The sequence below is a fragment of the Apaloderma vittatum genome, unplaced genomic scaffold (genome assembly GCF_000703405.1).
Source record: "Apaloderma vittatum isolate BGI_N311 unplaced genomic scaffold, ASM70340v1 scaffold42033, whole genome shotgun sequence".
NCBI lineage: Eukaryota > Metazoa > Chordata > Aves > Trogoniformes > Trogonidae > Apaloderma > Apaloderma vittatum.
Window position 1 is genome coordinate 296 of NW_009708185.1, and position 18929 is coordinate 19224.

General features: G+C 39.3%; 1 protein-coding gene across 1 annotated transcript; it reads left to right on the plus strand.

Annotated features, from left to right (window-relative positions):
• The first annotated feature begins 786 nt into the window (after window positions 1-786).
• On the plus strand, window positions 787-15924 carry NDC1 (NDC1 transmembrane nucleoporin). The gene is made up of 16 exons (XM_009866457.1): window positions 787-883; window positions 1211-1385; window positions 1881-2019; window positions 3300-3408; window positions 4863-4914; window positions 5539-5671; window positions 7650-7742; window positions 8943-9024; window positions 9905-10060; window positions 11136-11390; window positions 11522-11640; window positions 11877-11927; window positions 12379-12442; window positions 13647-13747; window positions 14680-14840; window positions 15672-15924. The coding sequence occupies exons 1-16, from the start codon at window positions 832-834 to the stop codon at window positions 15733-15735; spliced, it is 1806 nt and encodes a 601-aa protein (XP_009864759.1). The 5' UTR covers window positions 787-831; the 3' UTR covers window positions 15736-15924.
• The last annotated feature ends 3005 nt before the right edge of the window (window positions 15925-18929 follow it).

The window sequence follows — 18929 nt, forward strand, 5'->3', positions numbered from 1 at the left end:
TCTTATAACCACGATAGTCATAATCCTCCCGAGGTAGAAATAGCTGTTGCAAGGTCGTGTAAATATGTCCTTCAGAGAGAAAAGGGCATTGACTTAGTTGTCTGATCTAAGTGCTTGCACACACTTCCCCTTTCTGCCCTGTGCAGCTGCTCTTTGCCTAAAAAGCTTCCTCTGACTTTGGTTTATTGAATCACAAGTGGAATTTCTGAAATAGCTGCTCTGCACGGTGAGAATAACTTTCCCTCAAGTGCACCCACAGAAAATTCAGAGGTGTCTACATAGAAGCTTGATACCCATGATCATTTAGTTGCTCTGGACAGGGAGATGTGATTTATTTCCCCTTTTGATTAGTTCTGTTGGGCTTTTGTATATTCAAAAGCAATTTACTCAGTACGGAATTTCTCACCTTTTAAGTGTGCCTGTACGGCTGCAGCTTTATTAAGTGAATGGAAGCTGTGTTAGTTGAGCCATCATGGAATTAACTTTGAAAGATTATTCAAAAAAAAGCAGAAGAAACACTAAAATTCTCAGTGTTCACTTACGAGAAGACCAGTTATAAAGGTGTAAAGTAGTTTCTGAGAAATATAAATGTGCTTTTATGTGGGAATGTTGTGCAGCTGGACAGATGCAGTATGAGATTATCAAGTCCATTAAACATTGCTCCCCTTTATGTACCTAATAGATTATTGCTAACTACTTAAGCATTATTTTCTCTTACTTAATGTGTTACTGTTGTGTTACTGCAATCTTCTGAGCAATAACATTTGTTTTTTCTTTTTAGATTCTTTCAATGATTTATATAGTTCCTATGTCTTCTTTTGTATCCTCCTTATGGCTGTGGTGATAATAGTAATAAGCATCTTCAATGTTGAATTTTATGCAGGTGGGTTGTGTAAATTGCTGAACTGAATTAAACAGGATGACTGTTTGAAGAGATTTATTTTACATTGGTAGATTTCCTTTTAAATTACTATGGACAATACACAAAGCTTACTTTTAAGTATATCGTCCCAGATTCCTGCTTACCTTGTGGCCAAGACCCTCTTAGCTCATTGATTTCTTTATTGTTTTAGTGACTGGTTCCAACTGTGAAAAGTTCTTTGATGCCAGTGTTTTTGCTGTGTTTTTTTTTTTTAATTATTTTTTGTTTTTTAAAATGAAGGCTTTTATTAATGAGAAGTAAAAATTCACTTTTGGCTTTTATTTACAGTTGTGCCATCAATACCATGCTCTCGATTAGCACTGATAGGAAAAATTATTCACCCACAGCAAGTTATCCATTCGGTTGTTCATGCTGTAATGGGAATGTTGGTTGCTTGGTGCGCTGCAGTTATGACAAAAGGGAAATTCCAGTTTCTTGCTGTGCCATGCACACCTTCAGAAAGGTAATTATTTCTGTGTGTTAGAGATAAATTATGCGAAGAACTGACATTGTAAAATGTGTTTACTGATGGTTTCTTTCAAACAAAACTAAAATTTGAGTACTGTCAAAAATAAACAGTTATAAGCCGATATCCTTTATTGAAGGGTAGGAAATGCCCTCCTTTGTAGGTGTTACAGTGCACGGAGAAGTAACTGGGCCAGAAAAACTAAATTGCCAGGATTGTTAATGGAAAGTTGAATGATGACAAATTGGTTGTCCCTTGAACTAAGTCTTGCTCTTCTGATTAATGTGACATAACTTCATAAATACTGGAAGCATCCTCCTGCATAAATTACAGAAACAGGTGGTGGGATTCCAGCTTCAGAAAAAAGCGACTGAGGTATCATTGGATGTACTGATGAGGAAAGAAAAATTAAACTTCTGATTTGAACTTGCTTAGGCTAGAATGACTTTTTTTCCTTTTAACTTGGAATTAATTCTACGTTTTCTATTTTAGCCTAGATGATGCTGTTCCTCAGATGTGCCTAAATGAGTATCACCTCTTTTTTCTACTCTCTGGAGCTTTCATGGGATACAGTTACAGTCTTTCCTATCTTATTAACAATATGAATTATTTGCCGTTTCCAATCATCCAGGTAAGAGGTTTAAAGACCTTTGTAGAAAGTCTGAGTAAAACACTGATCAAAAAAGCCTTGATTGTTTATATTTTTAACTGTGGCCATGGCAGCTGCCTGCTGGCATGCTTTCACTAGCAGATGAAGTGTACACTCAGCTTCAAATGCCAGCAGTGCTCATCTTCCTCCTTCCTGCTCAGCTCTTTCAAGTGAACACAGAAATCCAGGACATTTACAGCCTTCTGATGCATGTCAAGAGCTGACTTGTAGATCACAGAAAGTGATCTACAGGAAAGAGAAAATACACACAAACTGAATTTAACTACTGGAACTCACAAGGGTCACCTAAAAGCTAAAAGTCTTGAGAGGGAAAATAAAAAAAAGCAAAAGCATATTATCAGTTGTAGCTGGGTGCCAGCTCACTTTAAGTCTAAAGAGCACGTTAGATCTTGCTTAAAGCTCAACATCCAAAGCTTGTTGGCTGTGTAGTGCTATGAAAACTGAAATTCCATCAATTCCTTTGGAGGGGGCTCTAGCAGTTCTACAGAAAACTACCTCATGCTCAGTGGTGAGGAGTGGCTTGGGAAACATCATCTTAAATGTGTTTCTTCTGTTGCTGTAGCCTCACAACAGGCATTAACCTAGCACCGTTCCCAGAGTCCAACCAGTTTGGCAAAAAGTGTCTTTAAACAAGGTTGGTTGTATTAGTGGAAAACATTTAAATCATCATCATTCAGTTTACCAGCAAACCACGCATCATTCTGGGCAATGCTGTAGTTATAGAATTTTTTAACGTTCTAATATCTGAATATTGTTAATTCTCTTTCCTAATGCAACTTAGCCAAGTTAAAAACGAAATCCCTTTGATTTCGTGTGCATATGAGTGTCAGACAGGTTGTTTTAGTGATGTGGAAAGACATATAATTTTTGTGGAAAAAGGCATGAGTATTGCACTGTTTTCACTGCTTGGAGGATTACTGACTGTAACTCCTGCTTCTCTGAATTTTCCGTGTGGGTTTTTGTTTATTTGACTTTAGGCAGCATTCTTCTAGTTTATTCCCCTGTGTTTTGAGTCAATTTACCCCATCCTCCATTTTCATCCTCCTACAAGTAGGAAAAGGAGTGAGAACAAGAGATAATTATAAAATGACAGAAAGAGATTGGGAGAATAAATAGCCTAAACTATTTTTTTTTTTCAGTTCAACTAGACTTCAGGTTTTCAAGTACCTTGTCTGTTTTTTATCATTTCATTGACTTGTTCTGAATGCAGAGTGCTAAACCATTTTTTTGTTTGCTTTTAGCAATACAAGTACTTGCGTTTCAGAAGATCTTTGCCTCTCCTCATTAAACACAGTTGTGTGGAATCACTATATTTTGTTAGAAACTTCGGCTTCACGTACTACTTTTTTGGTAAGGGTTCCTGAAATTCCTTCTGTTTTTAAATTCCTATATTCTGAAAACTTTATCTTTAATCAATAAGACTGTTTTTCCGCCTTCCAGGTAACTTGCTGAAGGCACCATAGAGTTGTTTCAGCAAATAAAGAGATCTAACACCTCTCTAGAACAGCAAGAAAAGGCACAGCGTTTGTACAGAAATAGTTGTATGATGGCAATTCTTACAGCCTAGCATGTGAGAAATGTCTCTTTTCTGAAGACATTAACCCTTTCTATAAGAATTCATTGTCCATCTGACAACATGAGAAGATAGGGACGGTATTTTAAGGAAAAGGGAGTGGGGAACAATAGTTTTCTTACCTGAAGTCTGTGTGTGATCACTGTACCAAAACGTAGACTGTTGTCTCTGGCGATCTCTTCTGTGCAGGAAATGTTGTTGCAGGAGCTGTGAAATAATTTATAAGAGGAGCTACCAAGTTCTAATCAGGTGGCGGTTTCCAAATGTGCATTTCAGAACCCGGTGCTTTGGGCCACTGTTTACATAACTGACCTGATTTGTGGCAAAAAAAATTATAAATTTGAAAACACTGTGCAATTAAAAGAATATTTTATTTTACGGTCTATATTTCCTTTTTTCTTTAAGTATTCCCAAATATTTTTTTTTAACATGGATAAACATCTCCATGCCTTGGACTGTTCCTTTCATTGCCTGGTATTGGAAATGTGGCATCACAGAGCTGAACCTGACAATACCAGCCATGGGCGTGGCTTTACTATATGTAATGTTGCTATAGTTTCATTATTTTTAAAATAAACTTAGCACTTTGGTTTTATTTTCAAGTGCTCTGTAGATATTTGGAGGAAGCTGGGAAGGCAAAGGCAGTATGGCTCCCTCCCATATGAAAATGAGGTTTGGTCTTTAAAACTATGGTAAAAAAATCTGTGCTAATGAAGATGCTTGCACCGCACTTTCTAAAAATTAGGATTTTTTTTTTTTAATGTTATGGCTGTCGTTATCCTCCTAAATGATGTCAAAATATGCTAGAAGGATTAGCACTTTATTTATATTAGGGGATAAATTAGAAGTATGGTTCTGTATCAGTTTCCACTAAGTCTTTAAAAGCACTTTGCTGCTACCTGAGCTGTAGTGAAAATTAATATTAAATTACTGTTAACCTTCTTGTTAGTGAAGAAAAAACCAAATAACTGGGTTCCGAGAAGCTGGCAGTGAGAGATGAGGTCTGCATCTCTCAGTGTGTAGTTGCTGGCCTGAAGCCTTTTTTTCATTCTCTTGTTTTTGTTTCTTAAGAAAAACAGAACAACCCCCAAAGGCAGATTGTTTCCTGATGCATGCGTGTTACAAGGCCAGTCTCTCTCCTGTAAACGCATTCTACTTCTGTCTTTTTGGCCTCTTGCGTACGTGTTCGGCAACGTCGTGTTTGTTTCAGTGTTTCTGTTTGATCCCCTAGGTTATATCCCAAAGGTGTGGATAAGTACCACGATGGATCTCCACATGGACAGGTAGGTGGTACGCTGCGCTCAAAACTTGCAGGAGAATGTTGCCGAGAGCTCCCTTTGCCGAAGGGAGCTCTGTGTAGTCCTTGTGCACCAGGACTCTGTTCCTTGCCTCCCCACACAGAACGTGGGGTGATTCTGCAATGAATCCAAAAGGAACCAATGTCCCCTTGTAGGAACCAGCTTGTAGATAGACATTAAGAAATCCTCTCTGGTTTCCTTCATCTCTGTAAATCTCTTTAAGTGTTAGAAGAGCTGATCTTTCCAAATCTCATACATGTGTTTGATCCGCTTTTCTGTGTTTGAGAAGGAGGGGAGCATGTATTTCTTTTTATATGGGTACCGTTTGTTCTAAAATAGGGAAACTAAGGTTTTAATACCTTAGTTGACTAAAACTGTAATCATATATTTCATATTTCTTTTCCTTGATTTCATTAATTTTTCTTCACTTAATTTCATCGCAGTTACTGAAAAATTAAAGAAATGCTATCTCAAACATCTTTAAGAAGCTGATTTTGCAAAAAAAACATAATGCAGCTTTATTCTTGCAATTATTGCTACAGCAACAGCTTACTATAGACATCTTCCATGATAAAAGTACTTCTGTCTTCTTGGTCGTTTTATCTGCAGTAAATTGCATCCTCTTGACACTCTGACTGGCTTATTGGATCTCTCCTTGTTTTACCATGCCTGGTTATGTGGCGTATTTCTCCTGATTACCTGGTACATTGCATGGTTACTCTTCAAAATCTACGCTACAGAGGTTAGTACTTCTTTCCAAAACCAGTTTTACTAGGAAATAACTTGAATACAAAATAACTTCTTATGACTTTCTGAATTTTCAAAGCATTCAGGTAATAGCTGATAACTGAACAGTTAGGTCGGGCCTGGGCATTGACCTTCCCTTTCTCTCCTTCTAGCAAGACAAGCCTGTGCTGCCCAGAACATTAATGCTTTGTTATTGCTGCCTCCTTCTTAGAATCATAGCACAGTTTTGGCTGGAAGAAACCTCCAAGGTCATCAAGTCCAACCTTTTCCCAGCCCTATCAACACCACTAAACCATGTCCTTCAAGGCAACATCTGCCTGTCTCTTAAACACCTCCAGGGGCAGTGACTCAACCCCCTCCCTGGGCAGCCTGTTCCAGTGTCTGACAACAGAGAGAAAAAAAGGACGTCGGTTTTCTGCAAGCTAAGCTCTAGAAATCTCAGATTTAAGCAAACCATCAAAGTACACGGTTCTCCAAAGCAGAGACATGTTAATCTAGTTCAGGCTGTAATATTAAAATAGACATCAAGCAATCTTGGGAATTAAGACACAAATTAATATGACTAAAAAAAGACTGTTTAAATATGTAATGAATCATATTAGAATAAAAGTGAGACTGTGACTGAAGAGAGAAAAAAAAGAAGTCTTGCCAACAAAGAATTGGAGAACTTAATTTTTGTTGACAAATCCACATATTTCTTTGTAAGAATACAAAGGAAAAAAAATCGTTCATCTAACTTGATTTTATTTTTTTTCAAATATTACTTGACTGCAGTCAGTGGGGGGAAAAAAAGCAAGGTTTAAATCCTGGGTCAATGTATTGGTGCAAAACACGAATGGAATGGAACGTTATACGGTGCTTGGTGGAGTGTTGGCTTTAATTGGAAAGGTCTAGCTGTTGTGACTACATGGAGGAAAGATTAGCAGTGAGTCAAGCGTAACCGGTGTAGTGATGTGTCAGAATCTGGCTCCAACACCAGGTCTCAGGTGTGAGCAACCTGTTTCAAGGGATAATAGCTGAAGCACCAGTGAACACTGTGTCCACATCTGTAATTATTGTGTTGCTCAGAAAACTGTGGAAGGCAAAAGAAACATCCAGCTGTGAAGGTATAAAATGGACCTTGCTGTTTTTACTGTTGTGCAAGAGGTTTATCCATGTGATTTTTTTTTTTTTTTCCAGAGCTAAAAAACTTCCGAAGCTGTTTGTAAATATTTGCATAGTGTTAACTGAAAAGTCAGGAAGGAAATTGTAAACTTAGCCCATGTGAAGTCACCTTAATGTTGCAGAAACCGATTGCTGCTTCAGATTTCAATTTTGCAGTTGGAAACAGGAGAATGAAGCTGTGATGTGTAAAACGAGTGCAATAGCATAAAACTATCTGTGCCCAAACTGCTCCGTGTTAAAAAGATGCACTGTTTGATACAATTTGAGCATTGCTATTTACATTTTAAATGTTGTAGACACAAAAATAGGAATTCTATTAAAACACAGAATATTAATTCATTAGTTTATTGGTGAAATGGTGCATGAAAAGAATTTTAAAAAAATAATCTTTGATATTATTTGGTAAAAGAACCCTCAGTTCTTCACCAGAGTGTTAAGAGATAGACATTACATTTTTGCTGTCAGACTTGTTTCTGAACACGGTGTCACTAGTTTCTCTTGAGTATGTGGTTAGAGGAATTGTTTTTTGTGATATTACAGTGCCCTTAGCTATGAATTATGTGGGTACATGAAAGGTATTTGGAGATAAAGATGCCTGGATTTTCTAAGATTTCTCATTTTTAAACGTAAGGAATAGTGTCTTTTTCTATGTTAGAAATTTCTGGCTGGTTAATATAAGTTGAAGGAACGGGGTGTGTGCTTTTGTAATTCATCATTTGTCTGACAAGTAACAGCTCAGGTGTGGTCTTTCAAAAGGTTTTTTTTGTCTTTTGCTCTGATTAACACGACTTCTGATGTTTTCCATTTAGACACATCATTTTCCTATCCAGCCAACTTTTGCTGAGGAGACAGACCAGTGCCTGCCTAAAATCTTAAACAGCAACCCTCCCCTCATTATCAAGGTAATTGAATTCCCTGCATCTTCCCAGCTGGAAGACAAACACGAAATCACATCTTCTAGGTACCATTTCTGTCACTAGTTCTTTGAAAAGCGGCCTCGGAGCAGTGGATGGGGAAAAGTTGTTTAGCAGTGACCTCTGGTGTTCGCGGCGCTGTGGTGCTGTGAGCTGGGAGGAACTCGGTTAGTTCCAGGTAATACTCAGCTGGCTGCGTGCTGATGTCAAACCAGCAGGGTGGTGACGGTCACGTTTTCTAACGCTTTCAGCTTGGAGTGTTTGTCACATAAACAGGTGGTTTATCTTTGTACGCTCTTAGTACTTGGCCTCTCTTACTTTAATGTAAGTTTTTACGTGTGCGTTCTCTCTTAAAGCGTTATTTCTGTATTTATGTTGGAAGTTGGCTTTCTTTTTTGAAAAAAGCAATACTAAAAAGCTCCTTAAGACCTGTGAGTAAAAAAGGGTAATTTTGGTCTGGCTGTGGTAATCATTAATGGGATTTACTGATTATAATACTTAAAAATTGGAGGGCTCATATAAGAGGTATTATGTAAATAAAGATAAGAATATTCTCCTGCATGTGCAAAATCCACGTTTACTGATTATACAAATCTCTGATAAGACTGGAGATATGGTGGGCTGCAATCCATTTCAATCCTTTTTTAAGCTTTGCTGTGCTGTTGAAGCATGGTTGGGGAAGAGTCGAGCGCAGCACAGTTAAAGGTAGCGGAAACCTGATTTATAATCTCAGCCATTACTAAAACGTGCAATTTGTAATTGTGTCTTGCAAACTGGGAAATATCTGGGTTTTTTTGGTTTGCTGCATTACTTAAATGAACAAGTAGGATTGTGTGCCTTACTGCATGGCACACTGTGTAGCTGAGCTCTGGCTTGCAAAAACGGTTCTTAGACCTTTTTAAGTCCTAGACTCTCTGTCTGAGCTGTTGGCCGTCAGAATAAAGATCTAGCACCACTTTTTACCTCCAAAGAAATGACTTGCTAGTAAAGTTCTCTGAAGCTCTTACTAACTCAGCAGCCCCATCCAGAGTGGCTCTAGGCGTATGTGCAGTCCTTTGCTGTTCTTTTTCTGTTCTGTGCCTGGCTTTGGTCTGTGTGGCGGTAGGGATTGCTTTTCTACGGATAACTCCACTTTTAAGAAACTGCATTGGACTTTGCATGCACTAAAACATTTTCCTTTTTTGGTAGTTTTTAGCCTTACAAGACCTGATGTTACTTTCCCAATATTCTCCTGTTCGACGACAAGAAGTCTTTAGCCTTAGCCAGCCAGGTAACGTAAAAACTATTTAATTGATTCTTTTTCTTTTTTTTTTTTTAAAGTGTTAGTCAAATGTTTTGAAGAAGTTAATGCAGTGATGCATGCTGCATAAGCCAGAATGCCTCATAAGTCAAAGTATGTCTATGCCCTTCCAAAAGGATGCTTAGATATCTGTATTCATGTTGTTTCATCTACTGAACTCAACAAATTCTGGTGCCTGTTGTTTGACCGAAATATCAACCATGAGGAAACACAAGTCTTAGGGTACTGAAAGGAGCATCCTCTTTGACACCACTAGTCAAATAGTCCAAGCTCAATAATCAAAATGGGTATGAAAGCCTGATGTGTGTGAGTGAGGTGAAATCAAGCATAAATTCCAAGTCACCACTAGAGCTGTGAAAGCAAACCGTGGCTATAATTTCAAGTAGTATTCAAGCCTCTTGCTACATACAAAGATGTGGCAGAGAAGGTCAATTAAAGCTGCTTAAAAGCCTTCAGGAAATTTTTGTTACATCTCATCAGGAATTCTAGTGTTTGTACTACTTTGGAACTGTGTACTGTCACCACTGTTATTACTCGGTTCAATTTAGTTGTTTAGTGGTTTTAGATTTGATGGGGCAAACTGCCTCTGTTTCCCACTTGCTTAGCAACTTTCACTGAAGTCTTTTTAGAGTTATCCATTGTCAGGAGGATAGAGTCTGTCCATGTTTTCATCTTCCTCTCGGTACAAATAAACTGTCACAGTGAAAATGCACTGTGTCATCTTAGATGGTGCTATAGCTTTGAAGCTTATTCTGAGAGCATGTGGGAACTGTCAGAACAGACAGGAGGGTGAGCACCTGGGTTAAACGTACCTACTGCATTTCTTTTTTGTGTGTGTGCACGCTGCTAGGTGGGCACCCGCACAACTGGACTGCAATATCGAGGGAGTGTTTGAGTCTTCTGAGCGATCTGACCCAGAGGCTGATCACACAGCAGGAGGCTGCAGCAGCAAATGGGAGAGCAAAGCAGCCAGCGGGAGAGCTGAAAGTAGCTCCGCAGACGCCAGGTGTGTGAGGAAACGCTCATGATGGTTTGTTAAAGCATGAAAGTACTGAGAGATTACACAGGTTCATTAATTAGTCTCAATTAAATTGTGTGGGGAAAATGAGTCACAGGGTTTTCTGCAAATCAATGCAAGCAAAAGTCTTTCCCCCAATTTGATTTTAGGTATTCTTGTTGAAACCATCCCAAAATAACTACAAAACTGGAAAGATCACGTTTACTCAGTTCGTTTACTTGGCATGATGTTCTGTTCGACACGGTATTTTCTCACACTTGCATGAATTAAGGAAGTCTAATTATTACCATTTTAGTAAGTGGTTCAACCTAGTACAGGGAGAACTTTCAGTCTTGCCAAGAGATGCTTTGTAATTTGTGTAGCTGCTCTTACAATTAGTTTAAGATAGTAAAATTAGATTTTGTTTTGTTATTGTGGAGGCTTAGAATATGCTTGTGTGATTCACTAATACCACTGGAGAATAAGGAAAGCCAGTCTGACTCCTGAGCTGCGTGCAGCTGGCAAGCATTTTGGGTGTTTTATGTGCCAGAGTCAGGCATCATTCCTGGCAGCAGCGCTGCGTTAGCACAAGGGGTGCCAGGTAATTGAATCCTTTAGCACTCAGTGGCCAGGACAAGTACCCTGGGAACAGCAAAGGACTTTCAGAGGTGAATATCTTACAGTGCTGCTGTTGCTTGGATTTTGAGACTGACATGTTTTTTCTTATGTGCTAAGCAGCGTTGGAAAAAATGGCCATTCTTCTATAGGTAGCCTTTTTTCTAGTCTTCGATTCTAAAAGCTAGCTTTATGTAGCTGTATACCAGGGTGTAGCAACGATGGCTAGCAAAAGGAGAGAAATAAATAAATCCACAAGGATTCTTCTCATTGCTTGCTGTTTTTAAACTGATAAACTTTTAAAACACTCCAAACTGATGTTGATGGGTACTTCTTGTGCAAGAACACAGTGGAAACAATGGCCTTTAATAAAAGCTCTGATGATACTGAAGCTGTTGAAATAGCAATCAAATAATATTTCATATGCACCAGCCTGTTTGTCTTCATGCAGTGCATTCTTTGTCGTTAGGAGCTGATGTGACAGAAGACGTGTCTTTCCAGTCACAGAGGTCTAATATCGTTCCCAGAGCCTCCATGTCTTCGCTGGTTAAACCACCCCTTATGCCTTTAACGAAATCACCTGGGTCTGATGCTGGCTCGCCTTTCAGCTCACCTGCTGTGAACTGCAAGATGGGAATTCTGGATGTAAACTCTCCTTGGCATGGGTCAGGCCAAAGTCCTCGTGTTCTGAGAAGGGGACCAAAGCTGTGGACGTCAGGTTCAGGTGGAGATTTTTGCACAGCACTGTTTTTAGCTTTGTAGTCATAAGTGTGGTAGCCATGTGAGTAGATCTGTATCTTGGGGATTAAAGTGACAGCAGCCAGTTTTTCTGAAGATCTTTTATATCTTTTTTAGACCTGCAGATGAATGGTTCCCACCACGAATCCTTCCCAGTGCTCTCTGCTGCAAGAGTTGGCAGTGAGGCAGTACAGCCAAGATTTATTTACATGTGGCTTCAGAACAAGCAAGAACAGGTAGAGTAAAATTTGCAGTAGAGATAGGTTACAGCCAGTGCAGCTTAGGTGTTCTCTCTTCTGGGAGAACTTTGAGTTTTTCTGAATTAGTATCTCCTTTTCCAATTAGCTTACGCAACGGAAGTCCTTCCCCTCAATCCCTTTATGCTGTGAGAAGACAGTAGGGTTGAGGAGGGCCAAATGTGCATAGCTTAGATAAATCCAGATGATATTTTCAGTCTTTTGTTTCTTTTCAGATAAAGAACTTCTTGTCAAAACGAGTGCTGATAATGTATTTCTTCAGCAAGGTAATCATGATTTTGCATTTTATGACTGAGCAGCATGGACTAGAAGTGCATGAGCGACTGGGTTCTGCTGTGGCACCTTGTACCTTTCACATATTGTAACGATTCTAAAACCTTTTAATCTAAGGTTGTCTGTAAGTACAACTTTGTACTTAATGTGAGTTTCCTAGCAGGGTTTTCGCATAGCTGCATAGCCCTTGAAAACTAGTTGCTGTTGTATTACTATTATTAATATTATTACTATTATGGTCTAGCTTTGTGGGCAGCTCCTGTCCCAAATGAATTTTAGTTTCTTAAAAGATCAGATTTTTCTGGGTGTTCCCTGAGATTTGTCAGCTTTGCAGTTCTTTTCTGAGGGGAGGGATGTGACCCCAGTGTAATAACTTAATGGGAACCTGCAATTTTTGTGATATTATTTATGAAGTACACTCAGAATGCTTTGTTTTCTTCTCAGCACCCAGAAGCCTCCATCCAAGCTGTCTTCTCTGACGCCCAAATGCACATCTGGGCTTTGGAAGGTAAGCAGCCTGTATTCCCAGGAGATCCGTTCTGTTGGGTCATTGAACTACAACTAAAAGGATCTGATTCCAGGTTTCTGGGACTCTGTGCTTTTTAAATATAACAGAAGGAAAAACCTTTGGATCTATTTTGACAAAATCCAACCCCATTTCAGATACCAACATGAATAAACGTCTAATTCACGTGTTAGTTTTGAGATTCCGCGTGAGATCTCTTAGCTTATGTTCTGTAGAGGTTTGGTAGAGATTCCTAAACTTGATTTCTGTTGCTGCTCTCCCACATGAAACCATGTATCGCTTTTCCATTTTTTCCAGTAACAGATTTATGATGCCTTTTTACAACATTTTTCTGACTAAAGGCTCTGAGTCTTTGTTAATCACGGAGAGGGAGGCACTCGGGTAGTAACTTAAATAAATGGGCAAAGATGATCTGCAGAGAATGAAAAGAATGATGGCAGTAAGTAGTTGCACTATGGGATTTTCTTCTTTGTTTCAGTCATGAGCAGATACTGGTATTGGTAGAATGTTTTATTAGGTTTGACTGTGCAGAAGGTGACATTTTGGTGTTTGTCTTAGGTGTAATGTCTTTTATGGGCGGACGTGCCCAGGCCGTGTCACACTGAAGGTGATGAGCTGGGATGTGCAGAGTCAGGAGATGGGAATCCTACATGCAGCTTGCATAAAATCAGAAGATACCGTTTGTGTTTTAACTGAGGGCAGAGGGCTAGGCTATGATTTCTTTAAAATATGATAAACAAGTAAACTGAGAAACTTGATTTAGCTTTAAATAAAGATTTCCCTCAAAGTAGCAGCGAGTTCTCCTCATACAAGCTGAACAAACAGAGTTAAGTCATCTGGAAATGTCTGTTTGTGGATAGAAGAATTTTGAAATAGGTCACAGCTTTTGGTTGACCTTAGGTCCCCAGCTCTGATCAGAGCAGTGGAAAAAGAAAATCAATGCTTTTTAAAAAAACCCAAACAATTATATATAATCGCTCTTGCCTTATCAAACTCAAATCATTGTGCTCCTGTCAAACTAGTGACTGGTTTAATCCTACAGTGAGCCAAAGCTGAGGTAACTCAGCTGGCTGCAGTAAGTGCTGAAGAATTCCACTGCATTAGTAGAATCTTCAGGCAAAACCATGGTCTTTGTTAATGTTTCAGAACTTGAGAATTAAGTAATTATGCATTTTTTTTTTTAAAGGTCTGTCTCATTTAGTAGCAGCCTCCTTTACTGAAGATCAGTTTGGAGTTGTCCAAACTACACTGCCAGCTATCCTGAATACTTTGCTGACTCTTCAGGAGGTAAAAAATACTAACTTTTTTTTACTGCAGAAGAGGTTAAGGAGAAGAGAAAGGAGTTCTGTTAATTTTATATTTTGACCTTGCTGACCATTCATAACCTTTAAGTTGTTACCACGGTAACAACTCTCCTGCAGTTAATCTAAACAGAACAGCTAGCTGCGACTGTGTGCATTACGAAACAGCTGAATAAAAGCCATGTTAGATTTTTAAAATGTGGAAGTAGAAAGCGTGTTTTTAATTGAATGTTTCATTTAAAACAAATGATGCTGTGTGCTCAGTTGAAGACCTTATTTCAAGGATTCAGCAATCATTATACTGTATTTTTTGCATAGTTAGAACTTCATCTTTATTCAACTGTACACAATTCCTCCTGCAACCTGGAGACACTGGAAATCATAGGAGATAGGATCTGTGTGCTCTTTCTCTACTGATACTAAGGGCTAACTCTTAAATTACTGATATTTGTGTAATGTGCATTTTAAAAAAGGCCCAGATTTGTTTCCAAGGGTACGCATGTCCTATTGGCTTAGTCATTTTACATTATCTTCATGGAGATTCTTGGAAAGAATCTATCATCTATTCCAAGAATAGGCACCAGGGGGAAAAAAAAAAAAGCCAATACCCTTGTTTCTGAAAGAAACAAGTCGCAGTACGGGACAGATCTGTGCTTCTGCTGCAGCATGTGCTGTGCTTAGCATTTAAGACTCATAAACAGAGAGTTTTATTTCACCGAACTTGTTCCCATGTTCATGTTGATGGCCTGGAAATGCGAAGTTAAGCTCAGTCTCCAATACATTTTTGTGTGTATTGGTGGAATTTCTGAACTTGCACTTTTTTTTTTCTTTGCTTTATTTCAGATGAACATGTCACTAGTTACATTATGAAATAATTGAATAGATGAAACAAGTTTGTTTCATGTTTTTCTCAATCAGGTTGTAGACAGACATTTCAAGCTGCCTCATGTTTCTAGCAAGCCCCCCAGGATTTCGGGAAGTCTGGTGGACACATCCTACAAAACGCTACGGTTTGCACTTCGAGCATCTCTGAAAACAGCACTATACCGGATAACTACTGTCTTTGGAGAACACTTGAAGTAAGAACTTTTTCATGATTGCTTGCTTGCTAAATTTAGTTTTAGCTAATGTTATTGTAGGACCTGTGAAAAGGGAAGTTTGGGCACAGTATTTTAGTGTTTTTTTTTGATTTGTGGAACCTAAAAAATTCTCGCGTAGGTGTATGGTCCCCCTTAGAAACTTATTATTCATAGATTTCTGGGCAGTTTTTCTTAGTGACTTTTTATGAACTTTTTAGCAGCAGTTCATGAATACCACTTGCTTTATAAATCTTGGCTGTTGAAAAGAAAGTAAATCAACTAGAGACAATTGTGTCTTCTGTAGGGACAGAATCCTGAGAATCCTATGAAGAATCTAAAGAAGCAAATTCCCTTGCTTCTCGGTTGTCTCACGGCTATTTCTCAGCTACTGCCACAGCACGCAAACTTTCGTACTTGGCCTTTGAATATGTGGGACTGAAACTTCCTGCAGTATCTGCCTGTTTCTCTCTGTGGGGCTGAACTGTCACTCAGTTTGTAAGGACTCGACATACAGGAAAGATAATTTTAAGAGATTCATTCTTAGCTAAATCATTTTTGCAAGTTAAACAATTGCTTGCATGTGTTCAAAGACAAGGAAGTAGGGCGAGTTTCTTGGGACAAGTGTCTTTTAGCAGTGGAGGCTGTTGAGGTTAAGAATTGACAGTTTTAAGGGTTACTTGGAATGTTTTTTCCTGCAGCTGAGTTTTTTCTAAAATTTAGCTTCAGTGTATTTGTTGATTTCAATGTATACTTAATTTTGGCATGAAATTTTATATTTGTGGTGGTTTACATCTGATGTAAAATCTTATATTCTGTATTTGTTGTTTTTAGTGCAGTGCAAGTGTCTACAGAACATAAGAAAAGACTTCAGCAATTCTTGGAATACAAAGAATAAATACCAGCTACTTTTTTATTTGTTTGTTTGTTTTCCCAACATTCTTGGTAAGAAGAAAGTGGGAGTAATGAGCCTTTTTATCTTGGCTTTTTGGAAAAGCATATGGAAGTACAGGTCACAGAAGAAGACTCTTGGAACTGTAGAAGAGCTCTTCCAGGTTTGGATCATGTTGTGTATAATAAAACTTTTTTTTAAAAAATTCATCTTGCCTTCTTTTAATCGAAATTACAAATGAGAAAGTGTCAGTTCTTATTTTACATAGGGCTGTGACATTTGAGATTATCAGTTACTTTATTACCTGGATCCTTCACTGTTTTTCAACTTGCCCTACCCTTTTCTGTTAAAGGGCTCAGTAGAGATTTACATAGATACTTAGCGTGCCTAAGTGTTTCATAAATTTAGTTGATAACACTTTTGGCACAGATGAAGTGTGTACTTTAAGAGTAGGAAACAGATGTGCCCAGGAATAAAACTCACTACTCTTCTGTAAAATGAGAATATTCCTTCTGAGTAAAATGGGTGTGCAGGAAGGCATTGTTAAAACCCAAATACTCCTTGAAAAGCTAGCAGCTTGATTTTTATCTTTAAGGTGACCTAGAAAACCTAAGTTCTGATCTACCCTGAAGCATAGAGGAAACATTACTGCATTTAGTAAAACTTCCAAGTAATGACATTGTGAATTAAAGTTGAGACCAACAGCTTTCTGTGAAGGGGGACAGGAAGGATGTTTGCAGCTTATGCAGCTATTTCAAAATACTATACATGATGTGTAGCTTCCAGTGAAAAATACGACTTTTTAAAAGTGTTTTTTAAAGCTTTTTACCTTGAAGTTAACCTGTCCAAATATTAGAAATTAGATATTAGGACTATACTGTTCCTTTTGCATTGGGATGGCCTACAGCAAACACAGAAAGGTGATGGACAGCCTTCCATTGTATTTAAAGCTTAAGCGCAAAGTCTTTTAAAGCTTCCCCAAGCTGAACTTCCACCACAGGTTTGACTGTAATGTCAAAGCCTCTTGCCTGCCCAGCTTATTAAATAATTTAACTTACTTATTTTCTGGTTTTGCAATGTGCACCTGGAGTTAAAATGGTGCTTTAGCTAGTACCTCAGGTGTAACTGTTGACCCAAATACTTCAGCTGAAAGTTTCAAATAAATTTTTCATGCACTTAAACAAATGCAGAATATTTATTTCTTATTATTGCACTGGTATTTTCTGCAACATTCCCACAACTATAAGCTTTAAGTTGTAATTAACAGTGTTACGGCTGTCAGCAGCAGGCTTAAAATGTAGACTTCTATTTGATGCCAAAGTGCTTGAGGTCTGTCCTGCTTGTGTTGCAGCAGAGATTTGCACATGACAGCTGCTAATGTGCGTGTGATTCATGGCATTCTCTGTATATGACAGAAGAGCTTTCAAAAGCTGATTGCTTTGTGGTTTCTTTAAAAGCTCCAATTCTTAAAGAGCTGTAGACTTTTTTTTTTTAAAGCCGTTACTTAAAAGTGCATCTTTAACAGTATCTCATGCTCATGTATGTTGGGTGCCCTCTGAGGATGCAGTAACTGGCTCGCACAACTCAAACAGGGGTAATACCTTATTCTAGTTTTGGCTTTGGGAATAATTATATTCCTCTGGCAAACTGTGCTGGTGTTTCAAGTCTTTATGTGCTTCCATTTTGACATAAAAATAAGTCTGTGAAGTCTCTGTGAGGTATAGGAAGAGTCTTGTCCTCATTTCTGCTTTCTGAGTAATGAGGAAAAAAATCAAGCCTTTTTACATTTGGTTTCTGTGTGCAATTGGATCCCTCAAGCCTGATAATATTTCTCATCTGTTTAATTAGCTCAAAGCTGAGCTGCATCATCTTGCTGGATTGCCTGCTGCACACACAAGTGAAACTGTGATAGCATTGGGTTTAATTGCTATTCTGGTAACCTTGTGAATTACCTGCCCTCTCTCTAGGTTGGCTGTAGTCAGGAGTACCTGAAATCATTTCCACCGCAGCTGTGGGAGAGGTACGCAGCTGAGGGTTCAGATCTGTTTTCCTGTTACAATGGAGTAATGAAGTAGAGGTTTTAGCTCTTAAGCAATTCCTTATAAATTTGAAAAAAAACCCTATCCCTGCTTCATTTTCTGAGGTAAACTGAAAATTCAGTCTATGGGTGGACAAATGCAGTGGCCCTAGTCTTCCCACACTGCTGTATCCGGGGGCGCAGGGCAGGATTTGCCTCGAGAGGAGCGCTTTGCCACTTTGGAGAGAATTGTCTCGATGCCAGTTGCAGCTCAGAGCGCAAACGCACCCTTGAAGTGAAGTGGTTTCGATTCTGTTGTTGCTTGCTTGGAACAGAGGCTGCATTGTGTGCACTGCGCTTGGTGTCTTAAGGCCCTAACAGGCATCTTCCCACGTACTGCGAGACACATGGCTCCGAGGGCACGGCACGCACCCCTGCACACGCATCCAGCCGTGGATGGATCAGCCTCTTGCTGATGAATTTGCTGATATTGGTTCAGTAACAGGCAAGTCGTGCTGTCTGCAGGCTGTGTGCTCACCAGACCTTCCCCCAGCTGCTGGAACTGGCTCTGTGTGGGTGGGAGCCAGTGCTCTGCCGGGGGGGAGGGCCTGATGCTTTCAAGTGAGTTGGGTGTATGGGAAGCCCTACGTGGTGGCCTGAGGAGCACGCTCAGGTGTGGAGGTACTTCTTGCCATGTCCCCTTTTCCCAGGGGCTGAACAGTGGCAGCTTGCAGTGCAGGCATTTCAGAGCTGCAGGGCTTCCCATGCTGAGGGCAGCCAGGCTGCCACTGCTCCAGTCACCAGCTTCCTATGAAGACACAATAAAGAGATGAAGCTCTGGGTGGGATCATTACAGATGCTGCAAGCTGAGGACTCTCCTCACTACCCACACCCTCTCCCGCCCCCGTGGCTTGATACTTTCCATCACAGGTATTGTGTTAACATATTTGCTATGTGGATCAAATGCATTTGGGTGCTGTGAACGTACTGGGAATGTGTTTTGCCACAGAATAATATTGCTTATCTTCACTGCAGACTCGGGTTAGAGATTTGCATCTGGCATATCAACTTAGGACAAACCTGTAGTATAAACAAACTGTGCAGCTCCCTTGTGTGTTAGAAAGCCTCAGAGAGAGCAAAACCTGCACCATACTCTGCTTTCAGGAGACAAAGAATAAATTAG